This window comes from Fundulus heteroclitus, chromosome 11 (assembly GCF_011125445.2).
Source record: "Fundulus heteroclitus isolate FHET01 chromosome 11, MU-UCD_Fhet_4.1, whole genome shotgun sequence".
NCBI lineage: Eukaryota > Metazoa > Chordata > Actinopteri > Cyprinodontiformes > Fundulidae > Fundulus > Fundulus heteroclitus.
The window spans coordinates 4,964,282-4,986,782 of record NC_046371.1 but is presented as its reverse complement, the minus strand read 5'-3'; the positions used below and the strand labels follow the sequence as shown (position 1 = coordinate 4,986,782).

At 39.7% G+C, this 22,501-nt stretch overlaps 1 protein-coding gene across 2 annotated transcripts in view; it reads left to right on the top strand.

Moving 5' to 3' along the window:
• tmem248 (transmembrane protein 248) overlaps window positions 1-21,794 on the top strand; it is a 37,481-nt gene extending 15,687 nt beyond the window's left edge. The window contains exons 3-7 of one of the 2 annotated variants that reach the window (XM_036142769.1): window positions 1,128-1,416; window positions 7,679-7,829; window positions 11,594-11,777; window positions 15,441-15,584; window positions 18,183-21,794. In XM_036142769.1, the coding sequence (XP_035998662.1) occupies window positions 1,128-1,416; window positions 7,679-7,829; window positions 11,594-11,777; window positions 15,441-15,584; window positions 18,183-18,203 (789 nt within the window). In that variant the 3' untranslated portion in view covers window positions 18,204-21,794. Of the gene's footprint in view, window positions 1-1,127; window positions 1,417-7,678; window positions 7,830-11,593; window positions 11,778-15,440; window positions 15,623-18,182 lie in introns of both variants that reach the window. The other variant, XM_036142768.1, reaches the window with a different exon arrangement.
• The last annotated feature ends 707 nt before the right edge of the window (window positions 21,795-22,501 follow it).

Genomic DNA, 22,501 nt, shown 5'->3' with positions numbered 1-22,501 from the left:
TCAGCAGATGCACGCGTCAAAGATTTGCATTTGAGCGTAAGCGGGGGATGTAAATCAAAAACGGCAACATGCAGCGACCTCGAATCAAACTTTAATAGGTTTGAAATCTAATCCGAATTATGGATTTCAATTCAACTCAGTTTTATTTATATAGCGCCAATTCATGAACATGTCATCTCGAGGCACTTTACAACGTCAAATTCAATCAGATTATACAGATTGGTCAAAAATTTCCTATATAAGGGAACCAGTTGATTGCATCAAAGTCCCGACAAGCAGCATTCACTCCTGGAGAACCGTAGAGCCACAGTGGACAGTCGTCTGAATTGTTGATGGCTTTGCAGCAATCCCTCATACTGAGCAAGCATGAAGCGACAGTGGAAAGAAAAAACACCCCTTAAGCGGGAAGGAAAAACCTCCGGCAGAACCGGGCTCAGTATGAACGGTCATCTGCCTCGACCGACTGGGGCTTAGAGAAGACAGAGCAGAGACACAGAAAGCTCAGAAGCTCACATTGACCCAGGAGTACTTTCTATGTTAGATGGTAATAGAGGATGATCTGCCTCCCCTGATGATGTCACAGCTAACAGAACGCCAGACCAGGTGTACCTTCTATGAAGAGAAAAATGACAGAGAACAAAAAGTTAAAAGCTGAATTAACAACAAGCAATGCAGATTGGAGAGCAGTAGGAGAACTCAGCAGAGTGAGAGAAATAGACCCTGATGTCCTCCAGTAGCCTAAGCCTATAGCAGCCTAACTATAGAGGTAGTTTAGGATAACATGAGCCACTCTGACTAGAAGCTTTGTCACAAAGGAAAGTTTTAAGATTAGTCTTAAAAGTAGACGGGGTGTCTGCCTCACGGACCAAAACTGGGAGTTGGTTCCACAGGAGAGGAGCCTGATAGCTAAAGGATCTGCCTCCCATTCTACTTTTAGAGACTCTAGGAACCACCAGCAGACCTGCAGTCTGAGAGCGAAGTGCTCTGTTAGGAACATACGGGGTAATCAGAGCTCTGATATATGATGGAGCTTGATTATTAAGGGCTTAATACGTTAGAAGGAGAATTTTAAATTCTATTTAAAAAAAAGTTGTGTTTTTTTAAAAGGCCTGTCGCTCTTTTCCCAGGACTGGAACACGTTTCTGCTGCGCTTCAACGACCTGGATCTCTGCGTGTCGGAGAACGAGACGATAAAGCACGGCCTGAACGAGTCGACTACTCCAGAGAGCTTGGTGGTGACCAGCGGTCAGGCGCGCTCCAGCACCCAGCCGCCGCTGCTGCTGGAGGACTCGGGTCCCATTAACATCTCCGTCTCCATCACCCTCACGCTGGACCCCCAGCGCCCGTTCGGAGGCTATTCTCGCAATATCACCCACCTGTACGCCACAGTGCTGGGGCAGCAGGTCGGCCTGTCAGGTAGGATGTTTCTCTGTGGGTATTTCTACGCTATAGGAGTGTGATCCGTTCCTTTTAGCTGTGGCCACCTGATCTTTCCATGGGGTTTAATCTACATGTTGGACAAAGTGAGCCAGCATTGTCTAGCTGTAACCTGTTCTGGTCCACTTCTGGGTATGGATTTCTCCTTTAAGGTCTGATAAGATATTATTGATCTCACATTGGAGAAAGTCATTGATCTCACATTGATGTGTCATATGTTAAATTTGATGATGCTTAAGTTGTTTTTCCTGCACGCTCATGCAGGAAAAAACCCTTCCTTTAATTTTCTCCATTCACGTCAAGTGTACTGTTTTTGTGAAAACATAATTTAGCAAGTATTTTCAGGACAGAAGGACGATTTTAACCAGTATAACAAAAATGTCAATCCATCTGTATATAAGCACTATATCTATCTATCTATCTATCTATCTATCTATCTATCTATCTATCTATCTATCTATCTATCTATCTATCTATCTATCTATCTATCTATCTATCTATCTATCTATCTATCTATCTATCTATCTATCTATCTATCTATCTATCTATCTATCTATCTATCTATCTATCTATCTATCTATCTATCTATCTATCTATCTATCTATCTATCTATCTATCTATCTATCTATCTATCTATCTATCTATCTATCTATCTATCTATCTATCTATCTATCTATCTATCTATCTATCTATCTATCTATCTATCTATCTATCTATCTATCTATCTATCTATCTATCTATATATATATATATATATATATATATATATATATATATAGAGATAGATAGATAGATAGATAGATAGATAGATAGATAGATAGATAGATAGATAGATAGATGCGTTTATACAGTTTATGGACTGTTTATACCTTATGTACCTTTTCCTCCTTTTGGCACCTTCTTTTGATCACTAAGCCAATGTGTGACAAGTGAATTTCTCCAATATGAGATCAATAAAGCTTAGCTTATCTTATCTTAAAAAAAAAAGAAAAAAAAAAGAGTTTTTGGACAGGATTACCTCGTGCCTTTCTGCAAACTGCGGCTTCAGCTCAAACTCAACTCCTCCACCGTCGATGTCCCACAACCTTTAGACGTGTTTGTTGCCCCGCACGCCTCAATCAAATGTCTAAACCGCTCTCCAGAGCTCTGATAATGAATTAGTCGGGTGTGCTGAAGCAGAGCAGCATTTAAAAAGTTGCAGAAGTTTGAGGCCACTGAGCTAAAAGGATGAAAATGAGCGATTATCTGGAGAAACCACTCCAGGACATCTGAACTTTACTTCAGGTTAGTCAGATCCACTATAACTGGTGGCAGACGTGACCTCAAAATTAATCAACAGCTGCAGAAACAAAGGAGCATTTTAGAGGCGTGCACATTTATGCATTAATGTTGCATCTTTTTTTTTTAAATGTACATGTTTTATTTCATCACACAGGTGAACTGCTGTGAGCTGATCACATTTTTTCCCACGTCCGCCGCGTTAGATTCCACTAAGAAAAGCTCCTTTTCACCTCTCTTATTTAACGTTTAAGTTATGTTCCTGCAGTTAGTGCAGGCGGGGCGTAACCCTTGTGTTAAATAGCCGATTTCCCCGAACAATTGGGCAAAGCAAATACAGAGGCGTGCAAATATTTAGCATCACTGTGGACTTAATCCTAAACCAACAGGACGTCGCTGGTGCAGGTGAAGGTGGTTTTCCTTGGAAAGGTCACCTTAATCTCTCTGTGGAAATCTCTATCAAGTTCAAAACTGCTTTAAATGTCACCAACAGTGAAAGTCAAACTTTTGCAGATAAAAAAATCGGCTCCGCAAAGCAAAGCGGTTTGTTGAAATGTAGCGTCAGCAGACAGAAACCTGAACGTAGAGGTGAAAATCCCACAGGAGAGCCAATCAGCTCAGAGAGTCACAGGAACAGTTTCAGTAACCTGGAAGACCTGAAATTGCTCCAGATGTTGGTTTTCTATATGGTCTGCGTGTAAAAATCACCTTGAGTATCGAGGCCACAGAGGAAAAAGTCAGTTTGCATTTTAGATGGAAAATATTCTGGGACATCACTGGGATGTGGAGGGATCTAAAAAAAAGGAGCAACCTCTGTCCCAAATCAGTTTTAGAAGAAAAAATAGTTTTTTTTTCTTCTAAAACTGAAGGGGAAAAAAAGGGGGGGAAAAAGTAATAAAAAAAGGGAAAAAAAAAAAAGGAAAAACAAGAAAAAATAGTTTTTTTTCTTCTAAAACTGAAGGGAAAAAAAAGTAATAAAAAAAGTAATAAAAAAAGGGAAAAAAGAAGAAAAAAAGAAAAAAAAGGAAAAACAAGAAAAAAAAAGAAGAAAAAATAGTTGCCTAAATGTTGTTCAGGCCGATCTCTTGCTGGTCCACCATAACTCTGCAAGGTATCTTCCTGGAGGAGTAATCCTTTAGCTATCGGAAAGTTTTATCCTGCTTTTTTACCTCCTTTTCCTTTCCTATAGGACACAAAGAAAGTTAAGTTATATCAACCATCCCGTGGTATCTTCATACTTTTTACTTTTCCTGCTTTTAACTTAGTTTGTGTGAAGTAATTTACAATTTTTAGAGTTTCTAGTTAAACATTTGGTAGGGACATACGATATATCTGCATAAGCATCGGCATCGGCCAATGTTAGTCATTCTTTAACATATCGGTATCGGTCCAATAAGGAAACTGGCCCGATATTAACGTCCGATGTTTATTTCCAGCTAGTTGCCCTTCATAGCTGTGTTTATAGAAGTGGAGGTGAGGGGGTCACAGAGATATAAATATTTGTATATATGTACACACACATATCGGTAAACATCGGTTATCGCACATAACAGCAATATTAATATCGGAAATCGATATCGGCCCAAATTTTCATGTCGGTGCATCGCTAATATTTGGTATACAGTAGATCTCAGATTACCAAATATTAAACTACAGTCAGTATCAGACTTTTTGTATTTGATTAATTGTGATCAAATACATTTTCTATCAATGCATCTCTTAACACGCTATAAATGTTAATGTGTTCACGCTCTTTAGACGTCACTGTAGTCATTTATGTGTTTAAATATGGTGATGCATATAACCTCCTCCCTCCCAGTAAGAGAGTAAGTAAAAAATACCTTCAGGAAGGAGGGAGGGGGGGGATACCTATTGATCAAGACTAATTTAACAGATCACAAGAGGTTTTGGCTGTATGTATTAAAAAGATAGATTACAGTGGCATTTAATCCCTGAATCTGGTTATGTGCCGACATGTTATCAGCAGCTTTCTACTCGCCATCAAAGTTCAACGCTGCGTCCTTCGAGTGTTTCCGTTGCATCATCGCCTCTGCAAACCCGTCCTCTGTGACGCGCCATAAAAGTGTCAGACAAGGGTTTTCTCAGTCGCTGCTTATTTAATATACTGGGTATATTGTTGTTGTTTTTTCTGCATATGCAAGATTATGCTGCTTCACCTACTGAGTTAAAGCACACAGCATTGTCGTGCTCCAACTGCAGACTTCGATCCGCACTAAAATGGTGGTAAGAAAAACCAACACAGACACAAGTTTAGACTCTTCCTTCAGAAAGAGGGCAGAAGAACCAGGAGCGTGAGGCCTGTTCTATCACAAGCTTGAGTTCGACTGCGCTGGTTACCTCTGTCTCTTTTTGCCTTTTATTATCAGACATCAAAGAAGTGGCAAGAGGAGTCAGGGGTTCACACCATGGGGGTTAAGAGAGAAATCAAAAGGCAAGGGGGGGTTTTACAACATGGGGTTTGGCACACAAAGAGGTGTAGGATTAAGATATACAGCAAGACATTCCTTGTCTGGGAGAAACCGCTGTTTCTTCCTGTGTGAAGTTAAAACAGTAGAACATTCCTTAATAAAAAGAAAATGATTACATTCACATTTCTTTAACAGTATCGGTGAGTACCAACAAATAGGCACCGATACCATTTTAATGTTTGTATGTCACTTGAACGCAGCCTTCTCTCTCCCGACTAGTACTATACATGTTATATAAGTTCATGAAAGTTGCACTATTTTGGCATTTGAGAGCCAAAATTCAGGGTTTAAAAGAGATTATTCAATTAATAATGTGATTTTACTGTCTTACTGTTGCACTACTATTATACATGTTATAATTTCACCAATGTTGCACTATTTGGGCCTTTGAGAGCCAAAAGTTTATTCAACTATTGTCACCCATTCCAGGTAGGCAGTAAAAAGTTCTACTACCCTAAGTAGTATGCAGTTCTTCATCTATACACACACACATCAATTTTAAACAGATGGTATCGGCCAATACTGCACAGCCAGGTATCGGGTATCCATTGCAAAACTGGTCAACCTCAGTCAGATTAGATGGACATTGACTAGACCGTTCTTACACATTGACTGCGCTTTGAGTGAAGCCATCCTAATGCAGCTCTGTCTGTATGTTTAGGTTTGCCATGCTGCTTGAGGAGGAACCTCCACCCAAGTGTTTCTCAGGTTTTAACCCAGTGTTGCCTTGTAACCAGCTCCATCCTTCTTTGGCCTGGCAAATTTGCAGATATCGAAATTTACGACAATAACCGACGTCATTTTCTTGCATCGGTATAGAAAAACGGTTATTGTCTCGTTCAGATTTTTTTAAGGCCGATACCGATTATTTGGACATCAGTCTGACCGATACCCGATATGTGCTGCCGATTTATATTTATTTCATTTTTGAGTCCGATTCTTGAAGCCGATTTTGCTTTTTCTTCCTCCATTTACATGATAAACACAACACAATGATAACAAATGTTTGGCAAGTCTTAAAACTTGTGTTTAAACCAGCTGATATTAACAATCAGCTTCAGACCGCAGTTCAAAAAGAAGAAGAAAAAATCGTCTTGACTCGCTTTGCTTGCACTTAATGAACGAGTCAGGGCTAGGGCTGAACAATTAATCGCATTTTCAATATAATCGCAATTAATAAAACGCAATTTCCAAATCGCAGAGGTCTGCAATTTTTGGCTATGTAACAATTATTGAATCAGACACGTCCATTAGGTGTCGGTAAAATGTTTAAAGTGGGTTTGCCTCCACATGGAAGGGAAGACAGTTGCAGCAGTGAGATAATTTAACTTTATTACTTGTTTTAGAGTTTATATAATCATACATAGCATTAAGTACAGGTCAATCAGTTTAATACATAGACTTGCTTGTTGGTTGGACTTTATCTTCAACAAGGATTGATGTCCAAATCAACTAAAAGCTGTTCTCTTGAGTAATATTCTGATTAATAGAAACATTAAAAGCTCGTTTTAAATAGTCCTTCTTTACAAACATCTTTATTTAGAGGTAATTTTTGTTGCTTGTGGTTAAAGCAGAGAAAAGTCAAAATTGCAATTTTGGTTGAAATAAATCGTCAGAACGCAATAATTTCTGCTCTGAGTTTAGATGCTGTGGGTCTTTTAGCAACTAATCCGCACAGCGAGGATACAAATTGATTTGTTGTTTGTATATGTTTAAAAAGACATGATAAATTAAACTGGAAAAAAATCGCATTAAATCGCAATATATATATATATATAAAAAAAATCGCAATTAGATTATTTTGCAAAATCGTTCAGCCCTAGTCAGAGCGAGAAAAGAGCTTCTTTGGTTCAGTGGGAGAAGGAGGAGAAAAACCAGGGACCACCTCTGCAGTTTTTCTGTAAAGGCCCTCTGAGCTGGATTTTATTTAGGGGTGTTGGAGGAACGGGGACTGACTAAACCTCCTGTTGAAAACTTAATTAATCCCTTTTTTGATGCGACTTCCAGTTATCTGCTTTGTGTTGGTTTCTCACATCTCTTAAAACGCATCGAAATGTGTGGTTTTAAAGGGGATACATGTAATAATATAACCTAGAAAGGTTTAATTTTTCAGCTTGGCAGGTCATCAAATTCCCAGTAGCTGCTGTTGCCTTCATCTCATTCTCCTTTCAATCCTCGATCACATCCAGGAGTCCGCCTGATAATCTCCTTAAGTGCTTTCCCCCCCCCCCCCCATCTGATAAATCTTGCATAAGCCCACAAACCCAGATTGTAATTCATTTTTAAGGAAGTGGTTTAATAATGTTGTTTCTTAAGCTCTCTAATTGTCCTGTTATGCAACTTGGATGGTTGCCCTAACTTCATAAAACAAAAACAAGAGTTCCCGTAGATCCATATGGCGACGTTTGTTTGAAGATTACTCAAAAGATTCTGGGTTTAAATCTGTTAAACTGCTTTTGTTTCTGCCATTTCAGGCCGCGAAGCCCACGAAGAAGTCAACATCACGTTCACGCTGCCGGCGTCCTGGAACTCGGACGACTGCGTGCTGCACGGCCACTGCGAGCAGGTGGTGTTCAGCACGTGCATGACCATCACGGCAGCCAGCAATATCTTCCCGGTCACAGTGTGAGTTGGCCGGCTTCCCCGGAGCCGCTCCTCTTCGTGTCTCTGGTGCAAATCCTTCCCCCATCTGGGAGAAGCCTGCAGTTCGCTCTCAGCATCGTCCCGTCTGCACGGGGATGGAAAATCGATCGATCGAGCTTTGTTTACGCAGCGCTTTGCACGCAAATAATGGAATAAGAGCAAATAAAACCAGCCGGAAACGCCCGTTTCTGCTGGATTTAAAGTTAAAAACGTGAGTTATTTAGAAAAAGATTTAAAGGTATACTATGCAACCGGGGTTGATTTTCCAGCGAGGCTCCCCCCAGAGGGCGAAAGTAAAAGTGCACTGTCATAAAGATGCTCAGCTGTTCTGGTTTCTCCGTGAAGCCAGGCGCGGTTGTTTTGAGCTTAGCAGACAGGCGAACGCAACGAAAAGTGGAAAAAACGGCAGTAAAAACAATGAATAACACAGTGAAGGTATGAACATCAAGGGTTTCCCACAGCGCTATCGGCGGCCGCCTCGCCAGTTTTATTATTATTATTTTTTTTATGTTGGCGAGACGCTACCGCCACCGCCTCGCCAAGCCGCGGCCGCCGCGGTAGCATCTCGCCAACATTAAAAAATAAATTAATAATAATAATAATAATAAAACTCGATATGCTTGCATGTTTATTTGACGTTAACACGCGGTTCTTTGTTGTTGCTTTCGCGCGTGCATATAGTGAATGGCAGGGCAAAAACACATGGAGTTCTCGCCATAAAGCAAGACTTCTGTGGGTGCGGGCCGAGGGCTCTTGGAATTGCAAGTACGGTATTTCCCCCACAGACCACCAGGGCGGCCGAGAAAACCTTTGTTCGACCTGAAATGACTCATTTAATCATCCAAAACGGTATGGAACACATTAATTAACTGAAAAATGTTGCATAGTATGCCTTTAAAGTCATTCGAGACGCTGGCCGTCCTCACAGTGAGTGGAAGTTTGGGAGCAGCAGGAGAGGAAGCCACCGAGGAAGATGCAGGGTGCTTGCGCAAGTCTTGAAAGTCTTAATAAGTATGGACTTTTGAAACACTGTTTTCCAGACCATGAAATGTCTTGAATTTTGTGTGAAAGTCTTAATAAAGTATGGGGGAAAAAAAATGTATGGTAGAATTTTACAGTATGCTCAAAGGCATTGTGAAATGAGAAATAGGAAGGTAGGCTATAAAACTATAATTTTACTAACTGGTCACGTACTGTATTAGCCTAATGGAATCAAACACTTGTTTGATGTGAAATTCATGTACTTGTGATTTTCATGTTTTGAAACGTTTTCATCAGTAAAAGCATAATTTACTGTGAATAATGCATTTGTTCATTGAACACTAGCCTAAAAAAAAATTAACATTTCTAAGAAACAGTTTGTACAATCTCAACCAATGAAGTGGGCAGTAGGCACACAACTATACAAGTACATAAAGTTAAGGTCTTGGGGGGGAAAAAAATATCAGTTTTAAAAAAGTCTGGAATTTTAATTTGGAAAAAGAGCAAGCGCCCTGACATGAGAGACCAGCAGGTTACCCAACCTCCTACAAGTTAGGCTGTGCCGGACCATTTAAACATATACAAAACAAAAATAAAGTCTTAAAAACCATCCTGCAATGTGCATGCAGGGGGGGGGGGGGGGGTAGTAATGTGCTCACGCGGCCTTTAACCGGTCAGCAGATGTGCAGCTGTGTGTTGGACCAGCTGCAGACAGGCAGCCTGTCCCAGTGTAGAGTCGCCGTGTTTCCAGAACCTTTTCCATGATTTAAAGGAGCAGCACCACATTATATGACTTTATTTATTTATACGTCAGCAGCTCACTCTGGTTGTATACAACGTTTTTATGAAAGATTATCATGTCCTGCTGGCGTATTAGTTGTTTTTGCTAAATTTATTAGTAAATAAAGCCTTTCGTGATTATTATTTTTAATATCTGAGGAAGTAGGTACCGCACATGCGCAGCAGGGGATAAAACAAGGTTGCGGCTAACGTCTATTAGCATCTCCCGGCGAAACGATGCAGAATGGTCCAAGCGGGAAAAAAATAAATAAATAAAAATATGATTCTAAGAGGGAAAAGTCTGTAAAGTTTCTGTGAATACAGTCTGAATGTTGCTGTTCACTGAACCGGACGCTAAACCTGCCGAGGCTCAGATGTGACGCAGAGTTGACTGATGTGAGTACATGTTCTGATATGAGGCTCTTAAAGTTGCTGTAGGTCATTTCATTTAATTAATAACGGTTGGTCTTCAATCACAGCGAGCTGCTGCTTTACTGAGAGGCATTGCAGAGGGTCGGGCATTATTTAATTCTGATTTATTAATTAAGCAAACTGGCATTATGACAGTTCTGTGATACTGTCACTAGATGGCGCCACATCTGTTTACATTTGGTATTCGCGCCTAAGAGCAAATTATCTTTAGCCTCAGAAAGGACCACCAAAACATTATCAAGATGGAGGCTTGGTGTGTCTAACTTTATTTTATCATGATCAAACTGTTTTGGTCTTTTTTTATAAGCATATAACGTGGCTATATGCCTTTAAGCACAAGCTGAATCCTTTTAGCTGCTCCCGCATGTCCTTCCTGACACAACCGGGATTAGAACCAACGTCCCACCGTATCAAAGACGTAGACAGAGGCACTTTCTAAAGCAGAAGCTAAAAATCTTAAAATAAGTAGTTTATCTTAGAGGACAGAGCTGAGATCCTCTTCAGAAGTTAAACTTGGTAATAAATATCAAGCAAGTTTTTGCTGCTTGAAGAGAAATAATCAAATAATCAGAGTTTATAAATTAATGAGAGGAAAAACATTGGCTGTTACTATCATTTTGAGCGTGTTTAACGGACCTATCGGTGTTATTTCACGAGGTGGATTCTGAAACGTTGGGTTTTTGCCTTCATCCAGACTCTCTGCATGCCAACTAGGATAAAGCACCAGGGTTGCTGCTCCTCGTTTTTTTTTTTCCCCAGCATACCGGCTCCAAGGTGATTTACCAGCAACTCGTGTAGTCGTGGTTCTTGGATCCCGGCAACGACTCAACACTTGTAGATCTTCTTGCGCCGCTTTTAATCCGTTGCTGTGCACCAGCCACAGTTATACGTTTAATTTTTGAAATGCGAGAAGGAAACCAAAGCAGACGTAGCCTCAGACACGCTGCTGTAAGTTAGTAGAAACGGGGATGTCAGTAAACCTCAGGCTTACTGCATCAGAAACCTTCTTTATTGTATATTTGCGCAGGGAAAAATTAAGTTAAGTGCAAACACTGAACACTAACATTCATAGCCTGTAATTATTTTCAGATGAGCCTTAATGCAGAGACAAATTCCTCCTCTTAATTTTATCGATTTTAATCCTTAAGCTTTATTGATGTAGACGGAGCTGTCAGCAACTGGGTTTATTTTTTTTTTTTTTTTCAGATTTATTTAGCCTCATCTAATGTCGGATGGTGTATTATTGTTGTAGTTAAATAATTAGGTTGTTGTTATTATTTTAGTTTCACTTTTTGTCATTTTATAGCCCTCTAGTGGCCTGTGAATGAACTGCAATAAGAGAATGCCTGAAAGCTGCTAAGATTTATGTTGCTTTCTGAGCTCCAGCATCTCATTTGTTTTTCACTTTCTCTTCAGATAAACAATTTGTGTTTCTTCAACTGCTCTCCATACCTTAAGTTAGTTTTAAAGCAACATTTATGCATTAATCAGTCACATTACAGGACATCAAATCACTTGTTTTGTTTGTGTTTTTGTGTTTGTTTTGTTTGCAGGCAGCCGCCCCACTGCATGCCAGAGACGTACACCAACGCAACGTCTTGGTACAAGGTGTTCACCACCGTCCGCGACTCGGACACCAAGTACAGTCAGGACTACAACCCCTTCTGGTGTTACAAAGGAGCCATTGGCAAAGTGTATCACGCTCTTAACCCCAAGCTCACCGTCATCGTTCCAGACGTGAGTTAAAGCCGTTTTCTTTCAGGAGGTTTTTTTTTTAACTGAACGGCCAGTTTCATGATCAATTGTATATATATTTTTTACTTTATTTGAAATTAATAACTAAAAAAAGAATATGTAAAACAAAAACAAATGGTGTTTACTTCACCAGGAGCGACTTCCTGGATCAGTTGATGCATTAGAGGAAGAGGTGTTTGCATCTTTAACATTTGCATGGAACAAAAACTCTTGGGTGTCCATCAGACGGGAGAAAGGCATTTGATTACATCGCTTTTCCATATTTACTGGCATCAGGTGACCTTGCTGCATTGGCGGCATGGTGAAAAGGCCTGCAGAAAGCTGATAAAAATGACAGAAAATTTAAGCTTTACCCTTTATAGCTCTGTCTGCCAAAGCCGAGCAAAGCGTTAACTCTGTCAGCCGCGATCTGTTGAACTTTATAGCTGCGTTCCTCTTTTTCCTGCTGCGTTCTGGTCTGCAGGTCAAGCTTTTCCATTGTCTTTACTACTTAGAAAAAGAAAATAGCTTCCTATCACTAGGGATGTAAAACTATAGTAGATAAATAAAAAACAAATTTTATATTCTTTAAAAGTTTACATTTACTCTCACAAAAATATCTGATTTCCATTTGCTTAATTGTGTCATGTTTATTATAAGATTAATTGTCACTTTCCAAGCAACAACCCTTTTTAAAAGGTTGTTCTGGGAGATATATATATATATATATATATATATATATATATATATATATATATATATATATATATATATATATATATATATATATATATATATATATAAATTAAAATAATAACCTAATTAAGTTGAACCAGAAGATGTAAATCTTCAACCAGCATCCCTTTGTCTCCATGTTGTAAAAGTCAGCTGTTGAATAATAAGTTTTATAACTTAATCAAAACAGAAACATTGTGTTATAGTTTAAAATTTACATTCAGAAGACAATAGGGGTTTTAATGTAACACTGTTATTGCTAATAGTGGCAGATTTGTACAGTTTAATCCTTTGATTGGCTACAATGTTTGAGCGAGCCTGGAGAGTTAGAAAATGTTCACCGTCTGTTTAACTGATTCCAGATAAAATTAACATCAAGTCTCTAAAACAATGTGTTGAAACGTTTATGCTGTTACTATAGTTGGTAATCCTGTTCAGAAACACTTTTTGATGTACTGGGTAAAATGGTCCTTCCTCAATGGATGGATGGATGGTTGAGTGGGTGGATGGATGAATAGTGGTGGATGGATGGATAATGGATGGATGGATGAATAGTGATGGTCAGTTAGAGGATGGATGGATGAATAGTGATGGATGGATGGATGGATGGATGGTTGAGTGGGTGGATGGATGAATAGTGGTGGATGGATGAATAGTGGTGGATGGATGGATAGTGATGGTCAGTTAGAGGATGGATGGATGGATGGATGAATAGATGGATGGATGGTTGAGTGGATGGATGGATGAATAGTGGTGGATGGATGGATAATGGATGGATGGATGAATAGTGATGGTCAGTTAGAGGATGGATGGATGGATGGATGAATAGTGGTGGATGGATGGATAATGGATGGATGGATGAATAGTGATGGTCAGTTAGAGGATGGATGGATGGATGGATGAATAGTGATGGTCAGTTAGATGGTTGGATGGATGGATGGATGAATAGTGATGGTCAGTTAGATGGTTGGATGGATGGATGGATGAATAGTGATGGATGGATGGATGGATGAATAGTGATGGTCAGTTAGATGGTTGGATGGATGGATGGATGAATAGTGATGGATGGATGGATGGATGGATGGATGAATAGTGATGGATGGATGGATGGATGGATGAATAGTGATGGTCAGTTAGATGGTTGGATGGATGGATGGATGAATAGTGATGGATGGATGGATGGATGGATGGATGAATAGTGATGGTCAGTTAGATGGTTGGATGGATGGATGGATGAATAGTGATGGATGGATGGATGGATGGTTGAGTGGGTGGATGGATGAATAGTGGTGGATGGATGGATAATGGATGGATGGATGAATAGTGATGGTCAGTTAGAGGATGGATGGATAGATGGATGAATAGATGGATGGATGGTTGAGTGGATGGATGGATGAATAGTGGTGGATGGATGGATAATGGATGGATGGATGAATAGTGATGGTCAGTTAGGGGATGGATGGATGGATGGATGAATAGTGATGGATGGATGGATGGATGAATAGTGGTGGATGGATGGATAGTGATGGTCAGTTAGAGGATGGATGGATGGATGGATGAATAGATGGATGGATGGTTGAGTGGATGGATGGATGAATAGTGGTGGATGGATGGATAATGGATGGATGGATGAATAGTGATGGTCAGTTAGAGGATGGATGGATGGATGAATAGTGATGGTCAGTTAGATGGTTGGATGGATGGATGGATGAATAGTGATGGATGGATGGATGGATGAATAGTGATGGATGGATGGATGGATGGATGAATAGTGATGGTCAGTTAGATGGTTGGATGGATGGATGGATGAATAGTGATGGATGGATGGATGGATGGATGAATAGATGGATGGATGGATGGATGGATGGTTGAGTGGGTGGATGGATGAATAGTGGTGGATGGATGGATAATGGATGGATGGATGAATAGTGATGGTCAGTTAGAGGATGGATGGATGGATGGATGGATGAATAGTGATGGTCAGTTAGAGGATGGATGGATGGATGGATGGATGAATAGTGATGGATGGATGGATGGATGGATGGATGAATAGTGATGGATGGATGGATGGATGGATGAATAGTGATGGATGGATGGATGGAGGATGGATGGATGGATGGATGGATAATGGATGGATGGATGAATAGTGATGGTCAGTTAGAGGATGGATGGATGGATGGATGAATAGTGATGGTTGGATGGATGGATAATGGATGGATGGATGAATAGTGATGGTCAGTTAGATGGTTGGATGGATGGATGGATGGATGAATAGTGATGGACGGACGGATGGATGGATGGATGGATGAATAGTGATGGATGGATGGATGGATGGATGGATGAATGGATGGATAATGGATGGATGGATGAATAGTGATGGTCAGTTAGAGGATGGATGGATGGATGAATGGATGGATAATGGATGGATGGATGAATAGTGATGGTCAGTTAGAGGATGGATGGATGGATGGATGGATGAATAGTGATGGATGGATGGATGAATGGATGGATAATGGATGGATGGATGAATAGTGATGGATGGATGGATGAATGGATGGATAATGGATGGATGGATGAATAGTGATGGTCAGTTAGTTGATGGATGGATGGATGGGAATAAAGTCTTAGAATCTGGAAAGATTTAAATTTCTCCAGATTTTAGGACATTTCTCCTCCTGCAGGAGGCCATGAGGCCGACGTCATGACGCGTTTCCTCCTCCAGGGGGCAGTAGAGCAGCATGAAGACCTGCAGAGCTTTACTGTTATTTAGACACGGCTGGTCTCACTGACAGAGCGTAGCTGTCACTCAGAGGGAGGATTTAAAAAAAAAAGCCGTTAGATTAATATTTTTAAAGCCATAAAAACAGAACGGTTGAATGTGTGTCACTCTGCGATGTTTAACCTGTCCGTGTGAAACTCTTCCCTCTCCAGGACGACCGCTCCCTCATCAACCTCCACCTGATGCACACTAGCTACTTCCTGTTTGTCATGGTCATCACTATGTTCTGCTATGCAGTCATAAAGGGGCGGCCTGGCAAAGTGCGACAGCCCAACCCCGACTTCTGTCCTGAGAAGGTACAACAGACACCAGCAGTGCTTTATGACCTCAACAGGTAGCTTCAGCCAAGCGTCAGCCCACCGCTGATTGGTCCTCAGACACAATACAATCACTGCTGATTTTCCTCTCATTACTTCAAACCTATAATTTGATGCTTATCTTACAAAATGGCTTCTTTTTTTCCCCCCTTTTCTATTTCCCCTTTTGCTTCTTTTTCCTCGTTTTTTGGGATAATTTTTGTGGTTTCGGCTTGTTTTAGCTTTTCCCGATCTCGTTAGTTAACTTTTAGACCTGCTGTGCTGCGCCGTCACACTGAAGATTTGTTTAATGATTCATCTTTAAACCGAGGGAGACGGTGTAGGTACCAGATTGGCTCGGGCGCTACCCGATGACGTCTATATATGGCAACTCAACTCAAACAAACTAGATTATGCGCCCGCGGTCTCCATTTGTTACAAGTCAATGTTATTTTCCTGTAAATTAGTCGAGGCATGAAAACTTTTAACATCATTTTGGAATACTTGTGTGGTAGTCTGACAATTTAATCGGTAATTTTGCAGGATCAAAGAAGTTACAACCTTAGAGAAATTTAATTCCTCCAATTTTTTTTTTAAGTTGTGAAGGGAAACTAAACCATAAACTCATTTCATTTTTAATAAAAGTCAGCAGCCAAATTTAATTTTATCACGGCATTCATCACTGTAAAATCAATAACGTTCATTCCTCCTTTTTTGTACTGATGTTGTTCTTTCTGATCACATGTTTTTTTATTATTCCAGATGAAATTGTGATGAATTTGATTATTTTTTTATTGTGGTATTTGGTACATTTAAGATATATGCTGGATAAATTAGTCTGGCTAGCCCTTCCATTTTTGTTGACAATATTCTTCCAAACATATTATTTGTAAAATGGCTTGAATATTTGTTCAAGCTTTTGAGAAAAAAGAAACCGCTAAATTAACTAAATAAAATTGATTCGTTACAAATGCAGACCGCGGGCTCTACGTAGTTTGTTTGAGTGGTGTTGCCATAAGGTGACGTCATCAGGAGGCGCAGGGACCATGGAGATTTTCTTCGTAAAATTGTCAGTTTACAAACCGCAATCCCGCTCTCGAATAAAACCTACACCCCGCTATAATTACTTTAGTAAGTTGTCCAGACCAATTACAATATTTTGCGCAATTGAGCAAACGTTAAACCAACCATGTATAGTGACGTCATCAGAAGACGCAGGACCCGAGGCGATCTGGTACCTACAACGGCTCAAATGTTGGTGATGGCTTATAAACTGTAAAACCCGTCCACAGTCAGATATTTTATTTGTAGCTATATGTGCTTTTTAGCTGTTTTAATGTTTTTACGTCGCACATTGCAGTGCAGATCCTCTCTATGTTTCAATGTGAAGTTAAAATAGAAACTGTGAGAGAGAAGCGGTGCCCACAGATTGTTTTATCGTGTGTTTTATTTCCTCTGAGAGTCTGCCTGCTGAGGAGAGCCCGCCTTTAATGGTGCAATCTGACTCCGATCTATATCTCATAACGCCCACAACCCCTAGAAAGTCAGGGGTGAAGTCAGCTATAACATTAAAGTCGGTTATTCATTTTCTGGGACGTGAGCCGTAGCTGTGAAGACAGTAGAGGCGTTATTGTTGGTTACTGGTGCTTTTCTCAATGTTTGAAGTCTGCTTAAAAATGTTATCCATGTTTTTTTTTTTTTTTTTTTTTTATGCATTTCTCAGTAAATCTGACGCAGATCAGATGAGTGTAAGACTGCAGTCCTGGATCATCTATTGGAAATCTGATTTTCTGTGCTCCAAGGAGATTTGTTTCATTGCGTTTTGTTAATTAACATATTTAACATATAACACATGTGTCAAACTCATGGCCCGTGGGCCGAATCCGGCCCGTCAAGCCAATTTATCCGGCCCTCAAGAGCCAAAAAATGCATATTGTGCCATAAAGTAGAAGCATTTATTCTTTTAAAGTATATAAAGTGGCTTAAACTGTTCCTTCAGTGGTGAATGTTGATTTTTTTTTTTCAACCGTGTAGTAGCAGCATCCTGCCACTAGGTGTCATTTTTCCTGCAACACATTAAAACAACCCAGAAATGTCCAAAAAAAGAATAGAATAGAATGATTAGTTTAAAGTGTAACTCACCCCAATAGCAACTTTTTTATTTATTTTTTTAACAGATAGACTTTTTAAACTGGGCCTAAGGTGCTACTTTTATGTTACTGTGAATTTTTTACCCCCACACCACCCATGCATACGCAAATTATCGCACTTATTTTAATTAGTCATGTGAAACTTGCATGCACCTTCCACTAAAGTGGAGCAAGCTCTGCACTGGCGGCAACCTCCCCAGGCGTGAAGCAGCGAATCATATTTTTTTTTAATATTTTTAAGGCCATTAAAGCTTGTTGCAGTGAACTGTTATACTCGTGGCTGTTTATTTAATAACGCAGATGTTTTTTTTTACCTCTGAAAAGCTCTTTAGCGTGACTAAACTTCTCTCTTCTCTGACGTCTTTGGTCACGTCTAAGCAATCTTTCTCTTTCGTTCTCTGGTGAAAGCTGAACTGAAACTGAACAATGTGTTTTTTTGCCTTTGCAGGTGGCGCTGTCAGAGGGTTAAAAAGACGCCGGAGAGCTCTGCCAAAAGTTACCTGTAACATGGACTCAGAGACACAGAAGGAATAAAAAAAATAAAAAAAAATACACATCCCAGTTGCCTAGTGATCCCTGGAAATACAATAAGGGGCACAATCGCTCTGTGAATGCATTACTCTCGCAATGTTGGGTTCCTCCAACCAAAGATATACAAGTGCCTGTATCTGTGGTGTAAATATTTGTTGGATATTCTGTGCAAAAACCTCTTTCTTGTTTTTTTTTTTTTTTGTTTGGGACTGTTTAGCGCCCCCCCCCCCCCCCACTGAGCCCTTTCTGGGTCCACATGTGCAATGCCAGGACTACTAGATAAACAGATAATAACTCTACAGTCTCATCTTTAAACAGATTTCTGAGGCATGTTGGGTCATTTTAGTTTATAATTGATGACGATGTTGGGGTGTATGTTGAAATGGCCGTCTTTCCTGAAAAACAGGCGCAAAACACAACCAAATCTGGTCAAAAACTTAATTCATCCAGTTGATTTAAAGTACAATTTTATTTTTTTTTCCTGGAAAACTTCCTCATTTTCTGTCTTAAGTGTGGAGGACATTGCACCGTGTCCGTTAGTATAGATAAAATATCTGCAGTAGGGAGTCCAGTCCTCTCCGGTTGAGCTTTGCTGCGTTTTAAAAGCAGCTGAATAAGCTGTAAAACTTCTCTGTGTGGTTTGTGTTGCCATGAGCAGTTTTCACCCTGAAGACATCTCTTGTCTTTTGTTTTTCCTTCGTCAGTGTCTTTCATCACCCATCAATATTTTAACTAGCATCTTCCCAGCCGCAACTGGAATACAATAAATAAAAAAAAAATAAAACAACGCAATAACATCTTGCCTTACCAGAGGTGGACCGGCTAAATCAGAGGAGACCTCGTTATCTGGCCCGTCCGCCTTCGTACCTTCACAACCAAAATGTTTCTTTGGTTCGCTCTTCCACAATTTTAGGCCTGCTGTTGCTTTTTTTGGTTGTTTTGTTTTTTATTTAAAGCTCCAGTGTGTTGTGTGTATATAGTGACCCCCGGTGGCACAATTGAGAAACTGCAACCAAACCAGCACCCCAGAAACTACGTTATCATGGAGAGAAGGCAGATTATTAGAAATACCGTAATTATTCCTGCATAATAAAAGCAATACATTTTTTTTTCACTTTTATCTAAATATTCACCCATTTCTTTATTTTTTTTCTCACCCCATGATGTCACACACTGGAACTTTGACTCAACATTCAAATCATCTTTGGATTTTAGCATTTTCTGAGAAACCCGATGGTGCAATTTCACATCGGTTGCACATCTATGTTGAGTGCGCCTTCATATTTCTGGCACATTTTGTCCCCCGCACACCTTTCATAAGATCACTCTGTCTGAAGTTGAACAACCTGGTTAGCATCCGTGTAAAAAGGAATATAGTAACTTACTAGCTAGTTCTAATAAAAGGTAAAACACAAATAAATGAACCGCTTGACTGCGTCCTTCCTAAAGAAGAAAAGGTGGAATTACATTTATGTTGAGGACAATTTAAAAAAAAATAAAAATAAGGAAACACTTGCCAGCACTCGCAGATGCGTTTCTACATAAGTGTTGCTGACCTGTTAATTGCGACTGCTTCACTGCGTTTAATATACGTTCCACATATTTATGATTGAACACAAATCTGTTAAAATGTGCAAAAACCCACATCTGTGTGAATAAACGTGAGCATGGGAGACGTGTAGATAAATAAAAGTGGCTGTAGATGGACATTCTCTGAAGTTCTCCTTCACAGAGACCGTTTGGTTTTAAAACTGGAAAGATAAAAGCTGATTCCTATCCAGTGGGTTCGCTTCCTGTCTTTAGAGAAACAAAACAGGATCAAAATGTGTGACTCATGCAGGATTTTTGATCCTGATATTTATAAAACTGGGACTATGTTGGGATTTAGAGAGCAGAGGGAGAAACTGCGGCCGTCTTTGCAGCAGAAACACGGATTCCTTGAACAAAAAAAGTCGTTGGACGTCACATAAGATAAGAAAATTCTGAAATCTTTCAATTTAAACCAATTTGATCCACTTATTTTTTTAAACACTTGCACAATTTATACATCAAACTTGGGCCTTTCTGTTCGTTTTCACTCAACGTGTCTTTTGCTGCTGTTTTCTGTTAAATACACCCAGACTGAGGAGTGTAAATCACTCCCATTATGTTCCTTTTTTGTCCAAACTGGAACTGAAAGCTTTCCTTAACCCATGGCATCTCCGGCTTTAAACACTGCAGCGACGTAATAATTCCCACGCCGCTCAGAGTTTTGGAGCAGTTGCTGTTTTTCTAGGGGCTTAAATTTCTTTTTGATGAACTCATTTATCAAAAATGCATTGGCTGCATCGGTATCCTTCCTCTCACATTTGTTGATTTTCTTCTATAACAGGAAAATAAACTAACTTTATTATGATCTCACCTCCAAACGGTCTCTATGGAGGAGAAGCAGAGAAATCTAAGGTCTACTGCGTCGCCGCTTACGTTTTAAGGTTTTGTTTCCCAGTAGCAGTTACTGGTAACTTTTGACTTACCTCTGTACTATAATTTTGTTTCATATTTAATGTACCTGTTGAATGTACTTTTTATAAGCAGCATAATCTAAATCTGAGATGCAACAATTCCAAGTGAGTTTAAACTATATTTGTTTTTTTGTTTTTTTCCAGTTTGAAAGGCTTTACTTGAATCCTGTTTTTGTTTGAGTGGTATTTACATGACATTTATGTTCTAAGATGTGTCTTTTCTGTGGTAAATTTAATTTTCTTGTATCAAATGCTCTTGTTTTTTTTTGTTTTGTTTGTTTGTTGGTGAATGGTTGAAAGCTGTTTTTGTTTTCTGAATGATACTGTTGTACAAGTCTTCCTGATTCGGCTGTCGATCAATCTGTTAACTTTATCATCTTTATTTGCTTTCACAGCTGATTTATCAGATTTTTGCTTTGGAGTCTGGCAGCTCTTTTTTCTGTTTTTGTTTTTTTGGACAGGCAGAAACTTCGGGTGGCATCTGGGTGATAGTTGTTGCCAAACTGTCGTTTTTATCATCTTGCAGCCTGAGTTTTCCTGCTTCCTATCCATCCTTGAGTGATTTCTATCGATAGAATTGCCTCTGAATTTTTCTGCAGATTGCCTTAACGTTGCCCAGTTTTGCTTTTCTTTGCTACGCATATTGTAAAACGCACCGGCTTAAGAAACAAATCAAGTGATCACTTACAAGGTTTTCAATGCAGTTTTATTCCATCGTATCACGCTCCTTTTTAAGTTGAACCGTTTTGAACTGATGGTTGCTTTATAAACAACTTTGAATGCAGTGCTGCCATTACTCCGTCGTATCCTCCCCGTCACGTTAGCAGCGCTTTTACGCAAGTATTAAGCCAACTCTGTGCCTTCTGCACTGTCCAGCTGCATCCTCCTCCCTGTACATACACTAGGTCGGACCGTAGGTCTTCATGTGGCTAAGGCGTCATTCAAACCCCCCCCCCCCCTTTTTCTCTCTTCAGTGGAACTGCTGTAAATGAATTCAGATTTAAATAAATAAAATTGTCTCAAAGGTTCAACGACTCCGTGTCCCTGACTGTCCTTTCATCCGGTTGCTCTGCCTCTTGTCACCGTTTCTGTGGAGAGATTAATGAGCTGTCAGAATAAATGAAGTAAAAACCGATAAAGTTGAATGTGTGGGAAATATGTGCTGGAAATTGGATGAGTTTTTTGAATTAAAAAGATAAGAGCGGGCAGACGTTTTCTTTTTAACAAATGAAAAGACTGAAGCTAACCGTGTCCTTGTCATTTCACTGCAGCCTCCATGGCTTACTTTTCTGAAAGCCCATTTTTGCCACTGATTAGAGAAAATAACACGACAAAATCATACTGTTAGTATTTGGTCATGTTAAAAAAAGTGGCATAATTTTTATTTCGGTGTCTTATAGATTCTAATCTTGCCAAAGTGCTATGAAAAAAGTATTTACCCTCTTCCACCCCAAAAAGATTTCTAGTTTTTCAGACGATCGTGCAAACTTTATGAGACAAACATAACCTGAATAAACACAAAATGCAGGTTTTGAAGGATGAAAAGCTACCTGGACCAACTGGGTCCTATCTGGGTAAAAAAATAAAGAAAGTGCCTCACTGTTAAGTCAAGAATTAACTGAAATTAACCACTTTTTTTTGTTTTAAAGCAGCATTTGATTTCACTGGTAACATCTTGGTGATGGTACTGCCTGACCTGCCGAATCAGGACATCACTTAAATAGAACCTGTCTGG